The 25,368-nt window shown below is 35.0% G+C and overlaps 1 protein-coding gene across 1 annotated transcript in view; it reads left to right on the top strand.

Moving 5' to 3' along the window:
- The window catches only part of LRP1B (LDL receptor related protein 1B), a 1,457,254-nt gene that overhangs the window by 927,727 nt on the left and 504,159 nt on the right, over positions 1-25,368 (top strand). The window contains exons 33-35 of the mRNA XM_063085362.1: positions 16,374-16,514; positions 20,711-20,836; positions 22,247-22,378. Of these exons, the coding sequence (XP_062941432.1) occupies positions 16,374-16,514; positions 20,711-20,836; positions 22,247-22,378 (399 nt within the window). The remainder of the gene's footprint in view (positions 1-16,373; positions 16,515-20,710; positions 20,837-22,246; positions 22,379-25,368) is intronic.

The raw sequence follows: 25,368 nt of genomic DNA, 5'->3' as shown, positions 1-25,368 counted from the left end.
TTTTATCAATCCTTTTTTGCTGTCTGGATTACCAAAGGCATTCTGTCATGAAGGAAATGGTTAATGGACTTCCGTGGTCAGCACCCAAGGACGTGTTCACTTGGCGAACTCGCAAACGAGTTAACCAAGAAATATCAAGGATTGCAAACAATCCTTGAGAACGCTTGAAGCTGTGAGAACACTTTCTTGGGATGTTCCCAGGAGGTGCGTTATAGATAACCAAGTGCTTGAGAAGGGAGGTAACGGCCTTCTGCTCTTGAGAAAAGTATAACAGAATTTATGCATTAATTCTTCTCTCGCATGCACAAGCTTGCTGACTGTAATAAAAGCTGTCACAGCGGCTGGGTCGGCGCTACTCGCCTGAGAGAGCAGTGGCCCCCGCTCTTCACCTGCATCTCGTTTGCTGTGTCTTCCTTCGCATCTCCGATCATTTTAATCAACCCTGTCAGTTGATGTAAACAGTGCTGTTCCTCCCTTCCCTCCGTCAACTTAAAATATCTGCTTAGATATCTAGGGTTTTTTTTGTTTCTTTGTTTGTTTTTTAATTTCATTCAGAATGGTAGGATTCTCAGACCCTTCTCCATCATGACTGCCATCTTCTAAGACTGTGTCCCATTTTTTGGATTCCCTCCAAAAACCAAAAACCAAGACCTGAACACAATAGTAAAGATATGTTTAGGACAAAGTCTACTGAGGTGTATTATTTCTGGGCTCTATTACATATGGAATTTGGCTACCAGGAACAGAGTGTTTTATTCTGATTTTCTCAAGTCATGGGAGGAAGTGTCTATTATAATAATACTATGTCCCTAAGATGAAACAGGAATCACAACAAAATAGGAGATAGGAAACTACAGAAGGGTGTTGGGAGGGAAAACTTTTCCTTTGCTCTCTTAGGTTGAATGTCTGGTGAACTATGAATTAAGCTAACAAAAAATAGATTAACAGGAGAAAAGGCATACAATTTTAATTAATATTTTACATACATAGAATTCACAGAAAAGAAGTGAAACCCAAAGAAGTGATTAGACTTGGGGGCTTATGTGCCATTTCAACAAAGGAAAAGGGGTTTGGGCTTTGAGAGATGGTAAATCATGAGGAATTGACTAGTAAATATATAGGGGAAACTAGTGGAAGATAAGGGTTATTTTGGTGATGTTTGTTTATGCACACTCATCTCAGTGCTGACTCTCAGGTACCAAGAATCACTCTCCTCTTCTTTGTACAGGAGAGAGACACCTTCACTAGGGAAATTTATTCTTCTGCTGATTCTCAATTACCTTCAGCTCAAAATAATCTTTATGCCAAAGTGGCATATTTGGGGATGGCATGTCCTTATCCCTTTTGACCTGCTCCATTTCCGACCTGGGCCGGTTCACCCCTCCTTAGGCAACCTGGTGGTCCCCCGCTCCCGGGAGGTCACCATATTGATGCCGAACTTAGTGCGGACACCCGATCGGCATAGCACACTACAGCCCAGAACTCCTGGGCTCAAGCGATCCTCCAGCCTCAGCCTCCCGAGTAGCTGGGACTACAGGCGCGCGCCACCGCGCCCGGCATGTCCTTATCCCTTTTAATGGTTAAGTTTATACAGACAGACCTGGAAGATCAATCTGATATTAGGAAGCTCTAGGAACCTCAACAGTAAAATTCATAAGTAGTTAGCCGTAACTGACTCATGGTTCATTATGGTTCCTTCTGACCCATTTGGAAATGGGCAGAAGTTATCAAAGGAAAAAAAAAAAATAACTTATTAAAAAGTATAGTCTTAGAGCTTGGTTGATCTAAAGTAAATGTAACCAGAACCAGAGAGCCCAGAGACTGCCAGCCTGACAGGACAAATAACACCATATTTGTATTTATTTGATATATTCATTACTGTGATTACAAGTCATAACTTGCCCCAAATACCAAGAAATTCAATCTTTTCTAAAGGTAAACTGTGTCAGAAATTGCCCAGAATAATCATGTTTGCTTACTTTGATTTTTAAGTCGATCTTCCTATTGTTTGCAATCTCTGAGAGGAACCCAAGGCTACTTCCTGAGAAAGATCTTAATTTCTGACCTTCAGATACTCCCTCTTCTAGCCGCACTTACTACTTAGTAGAGAGCTAGCGCTGAACCTCAGAAATGTCCCTATTTACCATGGCTGCCACAGAAGGAGCAGCACGAGGCTCCAGGTTCACTGGTGAAACCCAGTATCAGTAGCTCAAGGCTCCATTGCTACTTAAGGAAAAAGTGAAGAAGTTCTATTCTGCAATGTAACACTTACTTAAGTATACCAAAACAAAACAAGAGAAAAAAGGGAAATTCATAAAACAGCTACCTGGACCCTAGTAGGTAATAATTCTAGGTAGTCAGCTTTTCAATTTTTTATCTCCCTCATTCATGTACAGCCCTTCTGCCCAAAGCACACCCTAGGCACCAGAGTGACTGAATTGGGGGCATATCTAGTACTAGCCCAAGCTATTTCTAGATCCAGAATTTCTGTGAGAATATGAAACAATTATTCATTATTATATACCTATGTTATACCTTTTCAAGGAATTGAAGATAATGAATTGAAAAAAAGCCATTCAAATCAATGACTTTATGGAGCTTGGATTTAGTTGGGGTAGACAATAAATGCAAAAATATATATGGGAATATCAAATTGGGAAAAATGATATGAAATAAAACAAGGTAGTTTCCTGGAGGCCCTTCTTGAGGAGGTGCTATTTGAGCTTAGACCTGAATGACAAGAAAGATCTAGATTTGTGGAAATTTCTAAGGAAGAGCTTTCTGGTCCTAAAGGCTAGGAAGTACTTGGCTTATTCTAGCTAGTAGGGCTAGAATGGCTGGCACTTTATTCCAGAGAGAAGGGCCAAAACAGAGAGATCCTGAGGGACTTACCTGATATAGTAAAAACTGAGTACTTCACTCTAATAGCCAATTGAAGGGTTAAACACAGGAGTTTTAGAATCTAGTTTATGTTTTCAAAGTGTGATAACTGTGTGATGACTGGACTATGGGGGGAGACATGAATAGAAGCTGGAGAATTTTAGGAGGCTCTTACAGAAATGCAGGTGAAGAGACTCTGGTAGCTTGGACTAGTGTGGGAACAGAGGAAATGGAAGGAGCAGAGGTCTGAATAAGTAATGTGGAGGTAAGTAATTAGAAGATATTGTAGAGGTAACGTGAAGACCTACTTCAATGTAGGATGAGTTTTCTCTCAATGGTTCCTGTTGTCCTTCTCCGACTGGACTTTCAAAATGTCTCAGACTTGTTTTAATAATTTCCTTAGTACTCTATCCTGCTCTTAATAAGTGGATATGGGAGAGTATATTAGTTTTCTAGGGCTGCCATAACAGAATACCATAGAAACAATAAGAATTTATTTTCTCACAGTTCTGGAGGTCAGAAGTCCAAGATAAGGTGTCAGCATGTTTGGTTTCTCTTGAAGCCTCCTTGGCTTGCAAATGGGCACCTTTTCTCTGTCCTCACCCAGTCTTTCCTCTCTGAATGCACATCCGTAACATCTCTTTTTCTTAAAAAGACACCATTCTGAATGTATTAAGGCCCATTCTTAGGACTTCATTTATTCTTGATTATCTATCTGTAAATACAATCACATTGGGGGTCAGGGCTTCTACATATGAATTTCATGGCAATGCAATTAGGTTCATAACAGGGAGGGTCATCCCCTAACTTAACCCTCTTTAAGCCCTTGCTTAAGTTGAGCCCCTTAATAAAGGGGAAAATGATTCTCTTAAACTTTTTCCCTAAGCAGTGCATATGTAAAGGTCAAAGATCAAAATTTTTTTTGAACACTGTTAATCTCATTTGTTCACAGCAGTTATGAAAATAAATAGAAGTTCTAACATTTTATTTTTCCTACCCTAATACTATCTTGTGTGTGACTGAAGACTACTGATTTAGAGGGATGGCCACGAAACCTCGTGAGTGATAATCACAGGCAGTTTACATTATTCTTTTCCGTCGATAATAATTGCACTATTAATCTCAACCAACCTCTAGGCAAATACATGTCCCTAACCACAAGAGAAGTGGTGTAAAAATAATAGAAAAGTACTGCAAATTCATCCATGGTTATGAAAAAATAATTCCACGTACATTTCTATTGATAGTGGGCAGAAATATTTTTCTGCATTGTTTATGTAATAGAATTAGTATAATCATACATAAGTTTCAGATTTTTTGTTGACTCATTTATTATAATTCATTCAGTATAGCTACCAATAGTCCTAACTGTTGAAGACACTTTGCTATATAAGTTATGTATTATATGAATATGGTAGAATTTTCCTCATTTTACATATGAGAGGACTAATACCAAGAGTTCAAGTAAGTTGTTTAAGATCACAAGAGGTATCAAACCAGGTTTGCGTGACTCTAAATTGCATGCTCTCACCTGCTGTTCTAATTCTCAACTAACCTTGAAAATCACCCATATGCCTGGCATTGATGTATGTATGGAGGATAAGAGAGTTAATAAGACATATCCCTGCCCTAAAGAATCTTACATTTTAAGCAAAGAGATAGATATGTAAATGACCAAAGTGCTATAAGAATGTTATAGTAGAATTCTACACAGACTACAGGACAGCACACAGGATCAGCTGAACCATAGTACATGTTGAAAGCTAGCAAATCTTTTTTTTTATTTTTAATTTTTAAAAAATTTTTAATTTTAACTTCTCAACATACATTGTAGTTGGTTTTTATGACCCTTTACCCATTCCTCTTCCCCTCTTCCCCTCTCCCTCCCCCCCCATCATATCTGTTCACTTGTCTTAAAAAGTTCAAGGAATTGTTGTGATTGTTGTGTCTTCTTCCCCACCCCTTCCCTTTAATTGTTTGTGTGTTTATGTATTTATTTATTTTTAGCTCTCACAAATAAGTGAGAACACATGGTATTTCTCTTTCTGTGCCTGACTTGTTTCACTTAATATAATTTTCTCTAAGTCCTTCCATATTGTTGTGAATGGTAGTATTTCATTCTTTTTATAGCAGAGTAGTATTCTATTGTGTAGATATACCACAGTTTCCTTATCTGCTCATCTGATGATGGACATTTGGGCTGGTTCCAACTCTTGGCTATTGTAAATAGTGCTGCAATAGAGTACAGGTATCCCTTTGGCATGATGACTTCCGTTCATCTGCGTATATACCAGCAGTGGAATAGCTGGGTCATATGGTAGATCTGTCTGTAACTGAGGAATATCCATACCATTTTCCTTTAAGGCTGCACCATTTTGCAGTCCCACCAACAGTGTATGAGAGTTCCTTTTTCTCCGCAACCTCTCCAGCACTTATCATTCTTTTGGATATTAGCCATCCTGACTGGGGTGAGATGGTATCTCAAAGTGGTCTTGATTTGCATTTCCTGGATGCTGAGTGATGTTGAGCATGTTTTCATGTGTCTGTTGGCCATTCGTATATTTTCCTTTGAGATATGCCTATTCAACTCCTTTGCCCATTTTTTAACTGGGTTAATTTTTTTTGGTTTTGTTTCTTTGTTTGTTTGGATTTTTTTTGCTGTAAAGTTGTTTGAGTTCCTTGTATATTATGGATATTAATCCTTTGTCAGATGTATATTTTGCAAATATTTCCTCCCACTCTGTTGGTTGTCTTTTCACTCTGTTGATTGTTCCTTTTGCTGCGCAGAAGCTTTTCAGTTTGATATGATCCCATTTGTTTATTTTTCCTTTGGTTACCAGTGAAAGCTGGCAAATCTTTTAAATACCATCTGAGCTGAGTCTGAAAATCTGTGTCCATTATTCAGATAATGGGAATAGAGGTGGCTATAGCAGTGAAGGCAAGGCTTTCAGATGGAAGAAGTACATTTAGACAAGAACAAAAAAGCATAGTAATGTTTGGGAATCATCATTTGAAAACTATAAATACTATCAACTTTATATTAACCTATTAACTGGGTAATGGAAAATGGGAAGAGGACACAGAAAAAGCATAGTTCAGACACAACTAAACACAACTGTGATATAAGATGGATATTTAACATAAATATATTTAATTAAAATGTTCAAATACTGCTCTGTTATCTGAGGTGAATAGTTCTTCCATTCCTTCCTCCCATCCTTCTCTTCCTCCTCTTTCTTTTTCTAATGAAAACAATTTTAGGGAACATCAGTTTTCACTGAGAAAACTCTGCTTTTTATTTTGTAAATATCCCCAGCAAGCAGTCATTCAGAGCGGCCTTGTTTCTGTCAGCTAATTTTTCCCTCCCACTGTCATTCTCTCCTTCACGTGGCACAAATACTAGCTCACTGTCAATGCAGTCAAGCCATCAACTTGGAAATTCAAGTTTTTCTCCATATAACCCCTGATTTCCCCCTCAGCTCTCAATGAGGCAAGTCTCTCAACATAACAACAAATTGAAAGAGTTTAGGGCCATATCTGTCAGTTCAAGGTCACAAAGTCTTGAAAACGAGTTCTGGGGTTTGTTTTTCAATTCTCTCCATTCCACTTTCACTGTCCTTCTTCAAATTCTCCACTTAAGGAAAAAGAAAGTCTTGGGAAAAGTGAAGGAAAAGAGACTTCTAGTTCCATCACTGCCACATGAAACAGATTTTTCCATAGGGTTTCAGACAAACTGCAGAGAGCTGCTCCCATATGAAAGAGCAGCTAACAGGCTAACAGACTGTTGTAAGCAAACATATCCACCTCTGATTGTCCAGGTGGAGGGGCGTTCCTGATTTGCAGTAGATAAAATGTAAAAATGTAATGGTTCCTACATAATTATGAATAATAGACTCATCCTGATGTGTAGCTATTTCTCTAGATCACAATAGTTTTAATTATTTTTCTTTACAAATAAGCTGCCTTTGGGTTATTTTCTTCCATTTGTTTGCCATAACATGGTTAATCGATCCCTGGAAAATTGAAAATTGACCGCAATTCAATATTCCTGGAACATGGAGCACTGGGGGCAGTAACAGATCTGGTGATGGAAAATTAAGCAGGCATCAAAACATGGATGGCCTTTGTGCCATGCTAAGGAGTTTGGCAGGAGGAAAGCCATTTGGAGAGTTTCAAGCAGCAGAATGACATGCTCAGATTTGCATTTTTGAAAGATCACTGTTGCGTTTCCTCAGCAATGGCAGTCAGGAGAATGAAAAGTGCTGAGGACCTGAGCTAAGCAGTTTCTGTGGGGAAGGTGAGGAAGTAAAGCATTCCTGAGATAATAAGGACAGAAAGTTAAGAGGGCTTGTTCAGCTTAGACAGGGGCCTGGGAGAGCCAATGGTGGTCGGGAGGGAGAAAAAGATGACTGGTTTTTACCTCTGGTGAGTGGGTTGGGGGGCCATTCATGGTTAGAAGTCTACTGGGAATGGAGCATAACTGGGAAAAATAAAATGAATTTTAATTTGGTAGTGTAAAGTTCAGATGACTTTGTTGAATTCTGGTAGAAATACCTATATGCAGTTAGACACATGGAGTGAAGATTAAGGGAAGGATAGCTAGGCAAACAACTGAGATTTTGGAGCTATCAAGTTGATATGTAGTTAGTGAAGTCACGAGTGAAAATTCTCCCATCCCTACCTCCCTAAATTCCTAGGAAGTAGACACAATATTTTGGATATTTCTTTTGATTCTTGTTGCTATATTTATTGATTTTTTAGAAATCATAGATATTGTTTGACTTGATACTATGGGATCTGAATAGCTCTCATAAGCCCTCTCCCTGACATGCATTTTTCCTGAAGTTCTCTGATTTCCTGCTTCAGTATGGACAACTAGATTTGCTTCTGTCATCCTTGGATCTCTATTCCCCATCACACTGGAGGTTTTTGTTCTTGTTTTTTGTTTTTCTTTTGCCTGTCTTTTTTGTGTGCTAGATATCATATACACTTTTCCAGTTTACTCCTGTGTTTTTGTGATGTACAACTTCCAGCAGATTTCTGAGAAAGGATGCTTTTGTAGCTAAATTATCAAACAATGCTGTCTGAAAATGTCTTTATTTTAAACTCTACGTTTAGACTAGTTGGTTATGGAAATCTAAATTGGAAATAATTCTGTATTAGATCTCCAAAGGCATGCTGGACTGTCTCCTCAATTTTAAGCTGAGGTTAAGAAGTCAAGCACTATTCTGCTATTGTATCTTTTGATCATTAACCACTTTTTTCTTTCTAGAAACTTTCAGAATCTTTTCTTTGCACTTATTATTCTGGCATTTCATGATATTGTGTGTCTATTTTCATTCATTTTGCTGGGAACTTATTTGGCTGTTTCAATCTAAAAACTGATGTCCTTCAGTTCTGGAAAATAATGTTAAATTATTATTTTTTTTCCCTTTGTTTTTCAATGGCCTCTTTCTAAACTCATATAACTTAAATGGTGAACCCTCATTTTCTGTTTCTTTTTTTTCCCTTCTTTTCTTTTTTTTTTTTTTATTTCCTTGCGGATTTCTTCAACTTTAAACTTTCTATCAAACTTTTTATTTCAGCTATAATACATTTAATTTCTAAGAGTTCAAATTTTGATTTCTTTAACTCTCTCTTCTTCGTAACCTCCTGTTGTTTCAAGCCTGTAATTTCTTTTATCTGTAATGATATTCATTTGCTTTTATTTTGTTCTGTTTTGTTTTCTCTTTTTGCTGCTGCTTCTGTTTCCTCTGAGTATTTATTTTTGTCTTGTTTATTCACTTAATTTGATGTCTGTCATGGTGTAGTCATTCTTCAATTATCTGGTGTTTGTTGGCTGTCTCTTCATCTTTCTAATGAAGAAAGACTTATGCAATGGTAGGCATCATTAAAAACAGCTCTACTGAGGGCTGGCTGGTTAGTGCTGCTGGTTAGAGTGTGGCACTGATAACCCCAAGGTCCAGGTTTCAATCCCTATACTAGCTGGCTGCCAAAAAAAATAAAATAAAAACAAACAAACCAAACCCAGCTCTACTGAGCTATTTCTTGTGGGAGGAGCAGTCCCCCCATTATTTTTCTCCAGAGCATTGGGCTGGACAGTTCTCCCCAAAAGGGAAACTTCTTAATATCTCATATGAGAGATTTAAGGCTAAATGTCAACTTCCTCAAAAGTAGGGTAAGAAACAGAGGTATCATGATTTAGCAATTAGGTCTGTGGTTCTTAACCCTAGTTGCATATTACAATAATAGGAAATTTGAAAAATCCTGGTGTTTATGCCATAGGCCAAAACAATTCAGTGACAATCTCTGGGGTCAGCACCAAGACGTATTTTAAAATGTCCTTTAGGTGATTCTAATGTTTGTCTCAAATGGAGACCCACTGGACCAGAAGCATTAGCACACCACCATCGCCGGGGAACTTGTCATAAATGCAAATCCTTGAGCTCCACCTCAGATCTACTGAATAGTAAACTCTGGGATGGGGCTTGACAATGTGTGTGTGAAACAAGCTCTCAGGTGATTCTAATCCTTGCTCAAATTTGAGAACCTTTAATGTCTGCTATCACAATCATCATTCCTGGTGTCCTTCTTGGTCTTCCTCTCAGGTAAATCTCTAGTCTTTGACCGGCTCGAGGAGGCTCACTCCCTTGGTTGTGTACACGGGGTCTAACTACTTCTTAAATAGACTAAACAATCCACCTACTTTCAATTGCATCTATCTCCCTATTTTTAAATGTATTAAAGCCCACAATTTCTGATGTATTCTGAGGTTCTGCAGTTCAAATGAATGTGCATCTGCTGTCCTTCTATTTCAGGTTTAGATTTCTGTTTTATCTATTAAGTAAGCCACCAATTATAGTCTACTTTTAACCTACTAACATTTTTTTATTGCCGTGGCATCTTCTCCTATTCCTTGTCTTTGTAGACATACACCTTTCTTGTTGTTTTCTTGTAAATTTTGGTGTTCCAGGAGAGTGGAGATAATAAAATTGGCAGATAAAATACAAGACACCCAGTTAAACTTGAATTTCAAATAAACAACAAATAATTTTTTGTATATCCTAATAAATTATCTGTGACTTATTTGAAATTCAAATGTAACTAGACATTAGATTTTCTATTTTAAACACATGAAGGGCTAGTTTTAACACAATGTAATTTTAAATCATTGATTCCAGTAATTCTGGTATAGTTCAATAAAAACATTCTGAAGATTTCAAAAGTAGTTATTAATTTTGATGATACATTTGAAGAGGTAAAGATTATTAAAATTTTATAATTCTAAAATATAATTGAAATATATATTATGCTATCTTTAATTTGAGATAAAATTTATATTTGTTATGTTTGCATTGCATAGTATAATGCATTTTATGCACTGGGCAATGCAGTGGAAAGAGCATTAAAATTCTAGTAGTACCAACTGGGAGTTAGTGCCACACTCCTGCTGACCTTCATGAAGGTCACCTTTTGACTTTCCATTTACTTATCTTTAACAGGAGGTATATTAACACATCATGCCTCATTTATGACAACTAAATGAGACAATCATATTTGTTTATGTTCAGAGCCTGGCAGAGGGCCTAGAACTTAGTAAGTGCTCAGTAAATATCTCCCTTCTCTCTCTCTCTCTCTCTCTCTCTCTCTTTCTTTTAGTGAAGATTTTGGAAACTGTTTGGCAGAATTAATTTGCGTTTATGTTCATCCTTTTTGAATATTTCATAAATTTCTTTGTTATGGCAGGTCTAGCTTAGTAGTACATTCACTAATATAGATATCAAAATCCCCCACATTAGATGGCATAACAAAAATTGATTTTCGCACAATTCTGGAGGCCAGAAGTCTGAGATCAAGGGGTCAGCAGAGTTGGTTTCTTCTGAGGTCACTCTCCTTGGCTTGCAGATATCTGTCTTCTCCCTGTCTTTTCACATGGCCTTTCCCCTTTGCATATTTCTGCTAAATTTCCTTTTCTTATAAAGACACCAGTCATATTGAATTAGGGTCCACCCTAATTACCGCATTTTAACTTAACTACCTCTTTAAAGACCCTATCTCCAAATATAGTCTCAGGATGTATAGGGGTTAGGACTTCAGCATATGAATCTGGAAGGGGAAGAGGGGGAATTAAAACAGTTGAGTACTCATATTACTCATCATATATAGCAGTTACTTGTATTATTTACATACAACTTAAGCAAGCAGTTTTTAAATTTTGATAGTTTCTAGAGATTTTAGCATATTCCCGTTAATAATAGTGTGAGGCAAAAAAAAAATGTGATGCAGAGTATTAGTTACACAGTGAAAAACACAGTTCAAAAGAATGCAAAGCACTGTGCATAATACAGAGAAGTAGAAGACAGAATCCTAGTTCTCAGGAGCTTTTGTCTTTGGATAAGGAGTCAAAATTAGTGCAAGTGCAATGAAGAGAAAAAGCAGCAGTTAAATATAAAACCATGTGATTTTTGTCTTAGAGGCTTTAGAATCAGTGAGAAGGAAGCATCAATGTGGGGTGTGACAGTCCAAAATACTTGACTGAGGGTGGGGTTACACTACTGTATGGAAGGGAGAGTGTAGTGGAGTTACGCACAGACAACAGAAATAAAGCATGGGCCGGCCTGTTTTCCCCATAGCACTAACAGCAGTTACTTCTTTTCCATTTGTTTATTTATTTTGTGTCTGTCTCCCTCACTAGAACACAGGGTCTATAAAAGCAGAGATCTTATTTGTCTTGTCTTCTGTCATTTTTCTACTATGTAGAATAGTAGTTTACATATAATATTAATCTGATATTGTTTGAATAAATTGTATGAGTGAATATTCTGAGGTAATAAAGCTGGAGTTGGAAAGAAGTCTCAGTAGGTGGCATGAATTCAGATTGTGTAAGGCTGTAAAGATCTGATAGGAAATTTTATATTTGAAGCAGTGTACAATTAGGAGGCTCTGAAGAATCTTAAATAAAACTTAGGAGTGATGAAAGATGTGTTTTTAGAGGACTGAAACAACCTAGAATAGTTTTCGTAGGATACTTGTGTTCTTAGTCTCATGTTGGTCACTGCTGAGGTACCTCATGCCCATGTTCATCATGGTCACGGGTTCTTTGGTTGTGGTCCTCAAATCCAGAGTTCTTTGTGCTCAGCCCTTTCTCCTGTTTATTTGCCAAACCTGTCCCATCCCATCAGAATCCAATTGGTCACCCTCAGAAACTTGTGTGGGAACAGGGTGTGGTTTTGTGCTACTCTTAGAAGCTCCACCTGCCCCCAAACTATAATCCAGAATTGGATTACATGACCACCTCTCATGCCCAAGAGGCTACAAAGCTGTGTTTCTGGCATTTTGAGTGCTATCTGAGGAAATAAGTCTTCTCCAGCAGGGCCAAAGTGTCGGGCTTTAAAAACTAAAGCCACCTTAAGTGACATTACAAGCCGCGCCATTATGGGCCCACAAGGGCGTGTTAATATGGCAGCCTAAGACGGCGCCAGGAGGAAGTAGGGTGGGAGTGTCTGCGGGAACCTTGCCTTAGCCTTTATTGGCCAAATACGCGCTTCCGCCCTCGAGGTTGCAATAGCTAGGCATTGAGACAGGATGCATGCTCTCTTGACCTTTAAGCTGATAAGATTATGTAAAAAACCTCCCTTCCCCATTTGCCTTTAAAAGCAAGTGCCTGTGTGGTAATAAACAGAACTGCTCGACAGAACCCCCGCCGCGTCTGAGTGTCCTTTAACCGGGCTGTTTTTGGGGGGCCGGCGGCTGTGCTCACCTCTCTTCATGGCTCTCTTCCCCCGTCTCCTTCCAAAGGGGACAGGAGGGAAAGAGGAATCCCGGGCCGTTTGCTCGCCCACTGAAAGGAAGAGGCTAGGGCTGTTCGGGTTGGCCGGCGGCGGACCCGACACCAAAGGAAAAGGTAAACAACCACAGTGTCTGCCACAGGTTGGCTACCTTTTAGTGGTTACAGAAAGAAGTGTCTTTCTTTTTATTTATTTATTTATTTTTTTCTAATCTCCTGGAGCACTAAGAAAAATCCAACTGAAACAAATTGTTATTATCTCGAGATGCAGATTTGTTAAAATGTTCAGTTATGAATGAATGGAATCCAGGGCCATGGTAACTTAGGTCTTATCTGACTGAAACATGAGAATTTACAGAAAGATGCATCTTGGAAAATCACCTAGTCCTGTGGCTCTCTTTAGCTTTAATGCCCTATAGTTTCTGCTCAAGACTCATTGGGTCTTAGAGGGTGAGTGGGTGGGGGTGGGGTCTTCATTTCCCGAGTGCTACATTCAGCTAGGGGTGGAGAATTGTAGCTTGATTAGAATTTTCCCTAAGACTTTCGAAGGCATTGCTTCCCTGTTTTCTAGTTTCTAGCAAGGCTGTGGAGAAGTCTGATGTAAGTTTGATTTGTTCTTCTTTATAAGTGACTTACCTTTTTCTTATACCCAAGCTTTAAAAATATTTTTCTTTAAGCATGTGAAATGGCACACACATATGTTCATCTTTTCTATTTTTGCTGTTGAATCACTTGGAACTGTGGTTCTCAAACTTTCTGGTGTCAGGAACCCTTTATATTCCTAAAAATTATTAAAAACCCCAAGGAATTTTGTTCATGTAGTTTATATATATATATCAATATTAGAATTTAAACATGAGAAAATTTAAAAGCACATATTAATTCACTTAAAAATGACAAAAACAAGCACATTACATGTTTATATAAGTAATATTTTAACAAAAAGCTATATTTTCTAAAAACAATTAGTGAGAAGAGTAGCAATATTTTATATTTCACAAATCTTCTTTATATCTGACTTAATAAAATGTACCTAGATTCTTATATCTGGTTCAACAGATGTTGTAAGAGTTGAAATATATACAATTAGAAAAGAGAGGATTATTTTAGTAGCTTTTTCAGATGATTGTGAATATTCTTTAAGACTACAGAAAAACTCGACAAGTGGCAGTTTCTAAAAGGTGAATTGCAAAGACCATATTATTAAAATTTTATTTCCTCTCATTTTAAATCAATCAGACTAACTTGCACTATGATTAATCATTTACCAAAGCATGATTTTGACCCATCGTGCATCAGTCATTTGGAAAATATTGGTTCCCTAAGTTATGTAGATCTTTCAAATGTTGACTTATTTTATTGTTCCCTATCAGAAATTATATTCATCAATATCTACATGAATCTCATCAGAAAAAATTTTAGAAAGTTGTCAAACTTATGTTGTTGAATACAAGTTTTCTAACACTCTGATTTTCATTGAAAGCTTAAATTTTATTGTTGGCAGAAAACGCTTTCAGTTGTTTTTCTTGATGTGACATACGTTTTTTATTCATTTCTGAGAAAATATCTGCCAAATACTTAAGTCTGAATAGCAGTAGATGTTTGTCAGTCATTCTTTAAAAAAAAAAAAAAAAGATGTTCTATGAAAAAGTAGCTAATTTTTCTTGCAGCTCAAAAAATCTCATAGGTACACTCCTTCCAGACAATTATACTTTGGTATGCAGCGGATGTGCTTTATACACACATCCCATTTGTCACACAGATTATTAAAAAGTCACATACTGAAGAGTCAAGCTTTAATAAAAATAAAAATTTTTATTGGTCAATTAAGGTAATTCTCAAGTAAAACTGGCATATTTTTTCTCCTGTAGTTCATGGCAGTCATGGATGTTGGATTTTTAAACATATCCTACTTATCTTTCATTTTCTACTATATTTTCTGTTTCAGTCTTTTTTCCTCTATATTGGGAATATTTTCTAAATCGCATTTCCTAGCTAGTCTATTGAGTAATTTTATTGAGAAGATTTTCTAATCTCTAAGACTCCTATTCTGTAATTGTTTCTTTTATTGTGCAGCATCCTTTATTTTCCTAGAATGAGAGACATACCAGAATATCTTTGAGTATGTGAATTAGACAATCTGATATTGCTTAAAGACTTTTTTCTGAATTAGTGTTATTTTTGCACCTATGTTTACCTTAGTGTTTATTTTTCATTCTGCTAGTTTTCCTCATTGAGCTGGAGATCCTTGGTTTCTCATGATATTTAACAAAGAACTAGGTATCTGTCACAGATCTCTACCTTTAGGAAAGTGGAATTCTTTTCACTTGGTGTTTTCCCTGAGGTGTCTCCTCATGGTTGGACCTTTTGACTACTTGTCGGTTTTGCATTATGTGGGAGTTTGTGGGGTAGTCTTTATTTCCCCCAAATGCCGGAATGAAAAGAGTTTTATTGCTGGGCACCGGTCTTAATATTGCAACTTTCTTCACTGAGTATCTTAGAACAGAGTTATGGTGATTTTTTTGAGACTTTCTATCAGCTGCTGGCACAATGTTAACTCAGGGCAAAAAGTTGGAGAGATGAAAGTGGTAGGTCGTATTACATATACAAACATCTTCACATAATCACCCCATTTTTAACCTTACTTTGCACTCCCCCTCTATTATTTACCAGCTGGGATCAAGGCCATCTGGAATTCTATATAGAGGGGTGGTTTCCATTCCTCTGTAGCACTCTTTTATCCATTGAAGGCTCCAACTTATCTACGTGTTTCCTATTTTCCTATTTCCAGCCTTATACCATCTTTTATACATTGTTTATACGCCCCTTATTCTATTGTTGTTATGGGTTTGCTCTGTTTTATATTTCTGTATCTTCATAACAATAGTGCAGTGAAAGAAATAAAAGACGAAACACATGTGCTCTGTCCACTATACTGTGTTATACACCTTTTAAAAAGTTGATCCTTTGAGTGAAGTAGTCAAAGTCTGTACCCCTTTTTCACAAGGAACCACTCTGTTTTTATGTGAAGTGGTGGATGTAAATAAAAACCTAAGTAAATGGTCTACTCAACTTCACCATCATAATCTGAGTTCCATATCTATATATCAGGAGAGGGAAGAAGACCATCCATCTAAGGAAGGGAGCAGACTGACATGAAAATAACACCATGAACTCTGAAATCAGTGTTTGGTTCATAACCTGGACCACCATTCAATCTATAAGTCAGGGAAAATCACATAATCTGTCTTTGCCTCAGTATTCTTAACTGTAAAATGGTTTCATAATAGTAGTATTTGTAGAATTGTGGTGAAGATTAAATGAATTGATCTATCTACAGTCTTTAGAATTGTGCATCACACTCAATCAGTAATCTGTAATCCATATTTATTCCAAATTTAATTTGATTGATATCTATATAATATTTTATATTATATAACATATAAGATAGAACATTATATATTTTTTAAGAAAAAGAAAAGTTAAAGTGAAGAATATCTAATTGGTGATGGAGGAAATACATTTGAGAAATAAAATGTCATTATGGTTTGTATTTTTTAAAAGTAAAATTGATTTTACTGTTTTCCTTAGGAATAGAGTTTGGAGATAAAACAAAATAAATCAGAAAGTACCGTAGTTTAATAGAAGTTTATTTTTATTTAATAATACGATTATATTTTTCTTCAAAATCCTTTCATTTTTATAGACAAGAAACTGTGGTGGGCAGATCAAAACTTAGCGCAGCTGGGAACCTGCAGCAAAAGAGATGGAAGAAACCCCACCATCCTACGAAATAAGACTTCTGGGGTTGTTCATATGAAAGTGTATGATAAAGAAGCACAGCAAGGTAAGTCACACTGTAATGAATTTGTGCCACTTTCTGAATATATAATGTCCTTTTTTATGCTGTTTTCTCAATTCTGCAATAGAAGTTTCCTATTCTTGCTTTTAATAAAAAAAGAGAGAGAGAATAAAAGGAAATGTTGCTTAATACTGTAGGAGAAATGCGTTTAACATAGGTGCATAATGAGCTTTCAAAACATTAGCAAAGTTGCCCTAGGAATCTCAATTTTGTCAGTCTTCAAAGAGGTCTTATTCAGTTCCTAATTTTTAAAAAAATGAATAAGAAAAAATAGCCCAGCAAAATATATACAATGTATTATTAAACTCAGAAACTGAATGAACTCAAGGACTTCAAATGGGCTGTGTTGACATAAGTATTTCATATCTAAAAGTGCTGCATTGTTTGGCTCTGAGCATTTTGCTTTTTTGTTTTTGCTTGTCCAAATGGTGTGCAGTGAAATGGAGTGAGAGAACAAACAGATGGTGTACATAGGTGGACTTGTCACATTGCCCAAATAGTAGTTGTATTGGAGATGCCAGCTAGTACAGCCCCATACCCGCTAGTCTTTTCTTAGTTTTTGCTTCATGATCCATGATGTTAGAACACCCTTACTTCCAAAAAAAAAAAAAAAAAAAAGTGTTTTCCTATATCCCACTTTCGTACTTTCTTCCCTGCCATGAAAATTCTTAGCTTCATATAACTTTCTTCTTAGAAAAATTTTCCAGATTTTTGGACACTAAAAGGAATTTTCACATGAAGGATTTGGGGTATATAGACCAAAGCAGAGAAGAGTAGGGGAAAGAATAGAGAACCAAGAGGATCTCTATTTGTGAAGACAGGTGACAACCATCAAGTAGGCAAGTTATATTGGAGATACCAGTTGAGAGCCCTCCTGCACATCAGGAGGCAAACTGGAGACCAGATTTATGTTTGCCATTGCTGTACAGAGCATGGGTCAAATTGTGGTCTGGAATCCTTACTTCCCAAGGACAGAAGAATATGTATTTATTTTTCATGAAAAAACAGTTCGTTTAAAAGGAAAATATTACTTTAAAAAATAATCTGAAATGATTGCTGGGTTCCTTTTATTGTTGAGAAGACACTAACACCCAAAGTCTTATGCACAAATCTATATTTGTTTTCTGACACTTTTTTGGTCATTGTCTATAATAATGAACAGGGGTGCTTTCACTAGGAATTCAGTTAAGGAACACTTTCTGGATCAAGATCAATAATTTTACTGACATTCAAGTCATGGGGAATAGATTACATAATTGGGAATAAAAACTGGTATTGAGTAAATAAAATATTGGAATATTTTTATGGATATTCAGTAAAATTTATTTAAGTTTAAAAACCTACAGCACTATTGTAAATCTTAGTGCATAGACTATACTTATGAGATTGTATCTGAAAACACAACATTAAAAAAATACAACATACAGAGAGGGAGAGAGAGAGACAGAGATAGAAAAAGAGAGAGAGAGAGAGAGAGAGAGAGCGCCCTAGAGAAAGAATTTACAAACAGGGCCTTTAAAAAAAAAATCTATATTCACTTTTTTTAAATGTGAAGAAGCATATGTTTGTTTTTTTTTTTTTTTTTTTTGAAGCTGCACATTAATATATCAAATTTTTCTAAATATGGTTACAGTGAAGTTTCTGGGAGGAGAAATTTAGTCTATTATTCTTGGCTCACTTTGTTCTTGTTAAAAGGATTTCCCTGTCATTTAAAGATTTGGTCCTATAAGTACAATTGGGTGTTCTATGCACTGTGAAAGATTACCAAATTGACAAGGACCTCTAGCACTTAGAAATCAGTGTTATAATATGACTAAACTTAAAATGCAGTGAAAATACCATTTTTGCTAAAAGAATATGCTGGTAAAAGCATCTATATTAAAGACAATCCCATTAACAGATTCAGTACAGGTAGCTTAAAAGCTTCATTAGTATGAAATATAAGCAATTTAGGACTCTTTAAAGTGTTAACATTATTACCTCTTTAGATTTCAAAGTACAATTAGCTACTTCATTTATCATTTTTGACTCAGGTCCCTGAAGAGTTGAGCTTCTCTTTAGTCAAGTGGACTTTCTAACCTCCGGTAGATATTTGGGGCGTGAGATTTGAACATCAATACCAGTACAAAATATCAAGCCAAGCTAGTGTTTCTACCTTGATAGATAATAACTACATAAATTATTACTTTTTAAACTCACTATAATATTTTCTTATTTCAACCTATATTTATTAGGGAAGGATATTTATTATAATGTCTCATTTTATTATTTTTCATTTTTTCTCTTCTTCATTATTAATTTCCTTTTAGAGACTAAAAGTACATGAGATGTCTGTTGTTAGTGTACAACATAATTGTTAAAATATATTAATTTTACTATTTATCAAAAATACAGTACTATATATATTTAGCTATTATTACAATTATATTAAAAATGTAAGCAAGCCCCAGAAGCTCTTTTTCTTCATCTTTCATATATTTTTGGTATTATCAAGGCTATATAACCCCACATTTTCTCTTATTTTTATAAATTCATTCTCTTTTCTAACCAATTTTTATTTAATTCCCTTGTTTCTTCTCTCCGTGTGGCATTCTTTCAAACTTTATAGTTAAGCATCACTTGTCAGTCTCTCCTCAGCCTTTCATTCTTTAGTGGTAGTTAAAATAAATCTGCATGTAAATTCATATCTCTCTACATTGGCATTATGTTAATACACATTCACATGCTTTTTATAAAATGAAATATGTACATAGTATTATTGTAAATCTATAAATATAACTTTCTCATCAAAAACATGAAAAATCTGAAGTTTCATCTTAATATTATTATAATTCAGCTTGCGAAAAAGGGGAATGAGTCGATCTTTATTAGTTTATACAGGAGACAAATGTAATGATTTCAAAAGTTCAGGGTCGTTATGTGGCCCTACATAAGATGGAATTCAGCATTGGTTGAACGGGCAGCTGTAGGAAATAAGTGAGAATGTGGCAGATCTCCCGATGAGAGATCTCCCAGGATGAGAGTATTTCACACTTCAAAAATGACAGAACTTGTGACAGGTTCGATTGAGCAATTAAGTCCCTTCAGACTATCTTGAATTCAGGAGATGAGAGATAATGAGCTGCATTGGTATTTTGAATTTTCCATAGAGCACTATTGATATATAGCTTTCATCATGCTTTGTAATTTTCACTGGATTTACTGCACTTCATATCAGAGCTCGAACATCCAGTAAATGGCATGGTGTGTTCTAGAATAATAAAAATGTTGTAAAAATGGGATGTTTAACCAACTTGTGGGTTAGATTGTAAGTTACTTAACTTCATGCTACCAGCTTTAATTAGCACATTGGGCCTAGTAAAACTCAATGGAACATCTTTTATAGAATGCCTACCTATGTTTACCTGACTAATATTTGTCATTGATACTATACAGGAATAAGAATTAATACTCCAACTAATTAAATGACTCTTATGGGTATGTTTTTAATACATTTTGGGAGAAATATGTTTCTAGCAATGAGAAAATGTATTTCCTTGCTTTTAAAAAATAATGAAATACACATATACGTGCATACATTCTTTTTTTTAATGACATAATCTTTGAGTTGAGTTAGAAATATAATTTAACAGCTATTTATGTGACACATTTAGACAAAATATTCTAATGGGCACAAAACTATGCTATCTACCCTAAGTGAATCATTGTACAGTACATGTATATATTGAAATAACACACTATACTCCACAAATACACACAAGTAAATGTAGAAGTATTTTGAATAAAATAAAATAAAAAGAAGACAAAATGTTCTTATAAAGAAAATTTCTATAGAGTTGAAGTGAAATTTAAAAGTTGAAAAGAAATATTTCCTGGTTTCTATGATCTTATATTTCGAGGGTCTATGACAGTATTCATGACAAATTGATTTCTCTTGCTTTTCTGTAATTATTAATCTTCTCGTGTATCTCTGTTTACTATTTTGCAGCGTCAAAATTCAACCATAATTTGCAACTTCAAATTATTTAAGAGAATAAAATGTGATACTAATCGATATGAAACAGCTGCATTTAGGAATTAATAGCAAAAATTTTTTAAAAAATTTTGATACTGAATAAAACTCTTCATTTTTTTAAATTTTGTTTCTTTTTTAAAATTTGTTTTGTTTTTCTTCTATGCAGGCAGCAATTCCTGCCAACTAAATAATGGTGGATGCTCTCAGCTTTGTTTACCCACATCTGAAACTACAAGGACTTGCATGTGTACAGTGGGATATTATCTCCAAAAGAACCGCATGTCATGCCGAGGTATATAAGTTCACAAAAATACCTGGGCTCTGGTTCATTTCCTTCATCCATCGTTATATGTGATACAGATTTTAGGCAACCAAAGTCAGTTAAAAAATAGAAAAAAAAATATTAGATTGTTATTAGGGCAATGATACATTGTTTAGTCTCATATATGTAGGATTTTAATGTATCTGAAATATTGAAGGTATTATTGTTCTTCCTTATAAGGCTTCTTAATATTTTAGTTATTTTAGCAACTGCAATTTATTATCAAACCTTTGCCAAATCCAGTAGAAGCTGCTTTCAACTTGGATAGGCAAAGGAAGTAAAAAGCAATGGTTGATTGGCTGGAATTAACATACAGTTTGAATTTAGCTATGTTTATTTTCTTTCAACTACTTTAGAGAAAGCACCAGAGATAATGTGAGGTCTCAGGTTTACATAAATGAGGGAGAAGTGAACTGTAGAAGAACTGAACCTAAAAAATCTCTCTTCTTATTTTTCATTTCATAGTCTCTAGTTTTATGAGTCCCAAAGAACTTTGGTTCTAGAATGGTCTTTTATTCTTATCTACAGTAATCATAGATTAATTTTATCTTAGAAAATGCTCCAATCTTGTCTGAGAAATATGTATGTTAGTATTATCCACTTATTTAATTTATTTTAAATCAAATATCATATGGCACTTATGTTCCAGGCACTGTTCCAAGCACTTTACACATATTAAATCACATAATCTCCATAACTTTATGAGGTATGTCTCTAGTTATCCCAGTTTTAGAGAAGAGGGAATTGAGGCACAGGGAAATTAGTAACTTGCCCAAGTCAGAATGCTAGGAAGTGGTGGAAACATTTAAATCAGGCATCTGGTTTTAATAGGAAAATGTGCATATGTAAATATTTTGTAATATCTTAGCAAAATTCATAAGCATTACCATGTGGACTTCTGGTAGTAAGGTTATATTTATGTGCTTATTTTAGGATATGTTTTTGATGCTGGAAAAGTGTATTAATAGCAAAAATTAAGCACTTGGTGTGTTTTTAGTGTTCAAAAGGATGTAAGTCTAACAGTCCCTTAAGAAATCTAAAAGTCTATTAGAAAAATAGACATTTTTATATACATAGTGATATAGACATAGCATCATCACCACCAGGGAGCTTTTTAGAAATTGAAATTATCAGGTCCCTGGAAAAGGGCCCAGTAATCTATTTTAACAAATCCTCCAGGAGATTCTGATGCATACTTAAGTTTCAGAACCATGAATCTATCGACCTTTCACTAGTCAGGAAGTGTAGTATGCAATCCCAAAATAAATAAAGTAAAGGTAATAGTTATATTTATTAATGTAAATTAAAATTGTTAAAAATAATACTAATGAAACTACTTTAATTTTAAATATTCATTTTGGGCTCCCCCTCCCAATTTAGGTATAGAATCATTTCTTATGTACTCTGTTCATGAAGGAATCCGGGGTATCCCTCTTGAACCAAGTGACAAAATGGATGCTTTGATGCCTATATCAGGAACTTCATTTGCTGTGGGAATAGATTTCCATGCAGGTAATAGTTTTTTATTCATAAATTATGTATAATGTATTCACTTGATTTATTAAACATGATGGAAATATAACTATTCTATCTGTACTTTGATAGTTAAGATAATAAATAAAAAAGCAAATTAGAGATGAATTTTTAAGCTTTTCACAGATTGTTGTAAATATGTTTTGCCTTTAAAAAAATTAAAATTTTCCTAAAGTGTAGTGTTTGAATAACAAATGCATTAACATGCTTTGTTTCTACATTTTTATTTCTGTCTCTCTCTTTCTTCTTTCCAAATGATACTTTATTTTTATCTTCTTATAGATAGAAAGATATATAAAGCATTTTGATCTACTATATATTAAAAATAATCTTATTTAAAATATTTTCAAGATGTGATTATCTATTCTGATATAGGCAGTGGCAAATGAAATTCAAATAATAGAAAGTATTATAAATGATAATCCATTTAAAATTATTTTTTAATATAGTGAATATCATTTTGCAACTAGATTTTGCCTTATTTTTTTATGGTTTAGCAAACAGTAAAATAAAGCAAATTGGACACAAACACTTTTCTGTAGCTAATACAAAAGAATGATTGGGAATTAATGGTAGACATTGTTGAATTTATTGAAGTAAACACCTTTTTTGTCCTAAATCCTAAATTCAGACATAGCATAAGCATTAGATATGCTCCTCTCATTAATATTCAGATTTATTATTCTACACTTGAAACCTTAAACTTATAAAAATAAATTTCTTTACAACTCGTTTTAACTAAATCATATGTTTCTTGGATTAATGTTTTTGTGCTGAGCATGTACATTTCCAGTGTTTTTGTATTTGTGAAGTCTTAATTTTAACTACTGTTAAAAAACAAATAGCTCTTTGGTTTATAATATTTAAAAAAAAATCTTTACTATCTGTAAAAAGTTCTTAAACACCAGCATGTGGGCTTCTTGTGGTAAGCCTATTTTCTCCTAAGCTCTAACACATTTTGTTTCATCCTGTGTTAATGAAATTCTTGGCTACAAATTAACGAATTATGGGGATCTTTACAAATGGCTTGAAATGACTTATAGACACAAGAAACAAAGAAAACTACTAACTAATATTCCTAATGAACACAGATGTGAAAATTCTCAACAAAATATTAGCAAACTGAATACAACAAAACATTAAAAAGATCATTCACTGTGATCAAGTGGGAATCATTCCAGGGATACAAGGATGGTTCAACATATGCAAATTCATAAAAGTAATACATCACATCAACAGAATGAAGAAAAAAATATGATCATTTCAATATGTGCAGAAAAAGCATTTGATAAAATCTAACCCCCTTTCATGATAAAGATTCTGAATAATTGGGTGTAGAAGGAAGGTTCATCAACACAATAAAGGCCATATATGGCAAATCCACAGCTAATATCATTCAGAATGAACAAAAATTGAAGGCTTTTCCCCTAAGATCAGGAACAAGACAAGGATGCCCACTTTCCCCAATCTTAATTGACATAGTCTGGAAGTTCTAGCCAGTGCAGTAAGGCAAGAGAAAGCAATAAAGGGCATCCAGATTGAAAAGGAGGAAATCAAACTATGCCTATTTGCAGATGACATAATCACATACAGAGAAAACCATAATGACTCCCACCAAAATTAATAAACTAATAAGTTCAATATAGCAGCAGGATATGAAATCAACACACAAAAATTATTAGTCTTCATATATGCTAGTAACAAAATAGCTGAAGAAGAAATCAAGAAAGTAATACCATTCACAATAGCTATCATCCAAATTAAATACCTAGGAGCAAATTTAACCAAGGAGGTGAAAGACCTCTGCAATGAAAACTGTAAAACATTAGAGAAAGAAATTGAAGAGGACATGAACAAATGGAAAGATATCCCATGATCATGGGTTGGAAGAATTAACATCATCAAAATGTCTGTATTACCCAAAGTCATCTACAGACTCAATGGAATTCAGATCAAAATATCAACAACATTCTTCAGAGAAGTCGAAAAAATTATCTTAAAATTTGTATGGAACCACAAAAGACCCCATATAGCTAAAGCAATCTTGAACAAAGAGAACAAAGTTGGAGACATAACACTATCTAACTTAAAACATATACTGCAAAGCTTTAATAATCAAAACAGCATGGTACTGGCATAAAAAAAGACAGATTAATGGAACAGAATAGAGACTCTAGATATAAACCTACCCACTTACAGCCAACTGATTTTTGACAAAGGTGCCAAGGACACACACTGGGGAAAGGACAGCCAAGATGAATTGTTCTGGAAAAATTGAATATCCACATGCATAAGATTGAAACTAGACCTCAAATTCTTACCATACACAAAAACCAACTCAAAATGGATTAAAGACCCAAATTTAAAACCCAAAACTATGAAACTACTAGAAGAAACAGGAGAAATGCTACACAAAATGGGAGTGGGCAGCACTTTTTTGGGCAAGACTATGAAGGCACAAGCAACTAAAGCAAAAATAAACAAATAGGACTGCATCAAACTAAAAAGCTTCAGCACAGCAAGGGACACAATCAGAAAAGTGAAGAGAAAAACTACAGAATGGGAGAAAGTGTTTGCCAACTATACAACAGACAAGAGGCTGATATACAGAATACGTAAGGAACTCAGACACCTCAACAGCCAAAAAAAAAAAAAAAAAAAAAATTCCCAATTAAGAAATGGGCAATGGACCTGAACAGATATTTCTTAAAAGAAGACATACAACATACAAATGGCCAACAGGCACATTAGAAAATGCTCAACATCACAAATCATCAAGGAAATACAAATGAAAACCACTATTTTGCTCCAGTTACAATAGGTATTATAAAAAAGATGTAAATTCTGGAGAGGATGCAGAGAAAAAAGAACTCTCGTACATTGTTGGTGGGAATGTAAATTGGTACAGCTACTGTGGAGAACAGTATGGAAGTTCCTCAGAGAACTAAAAATAAGTCTACCTTATGACC

This window comes from Cynocephalus volans, chromosome 1, assembly GCF_027409185.1.
Source record: "Cynocephalus volans isolate mCynVol1 chromosome 1, mCynVol1.pri, whole genome shotgun sequence".
Classification (NCBI taxonomy): Eukaryota; Metazoa; Chordata; class Mammalia; order Dermoptera; family Cynocephalidae; genus Cynocephalus; species Cynocephalus volans.
This window is presented reverse-complemented; position numbering and strand designations above follow the sequence as displayed.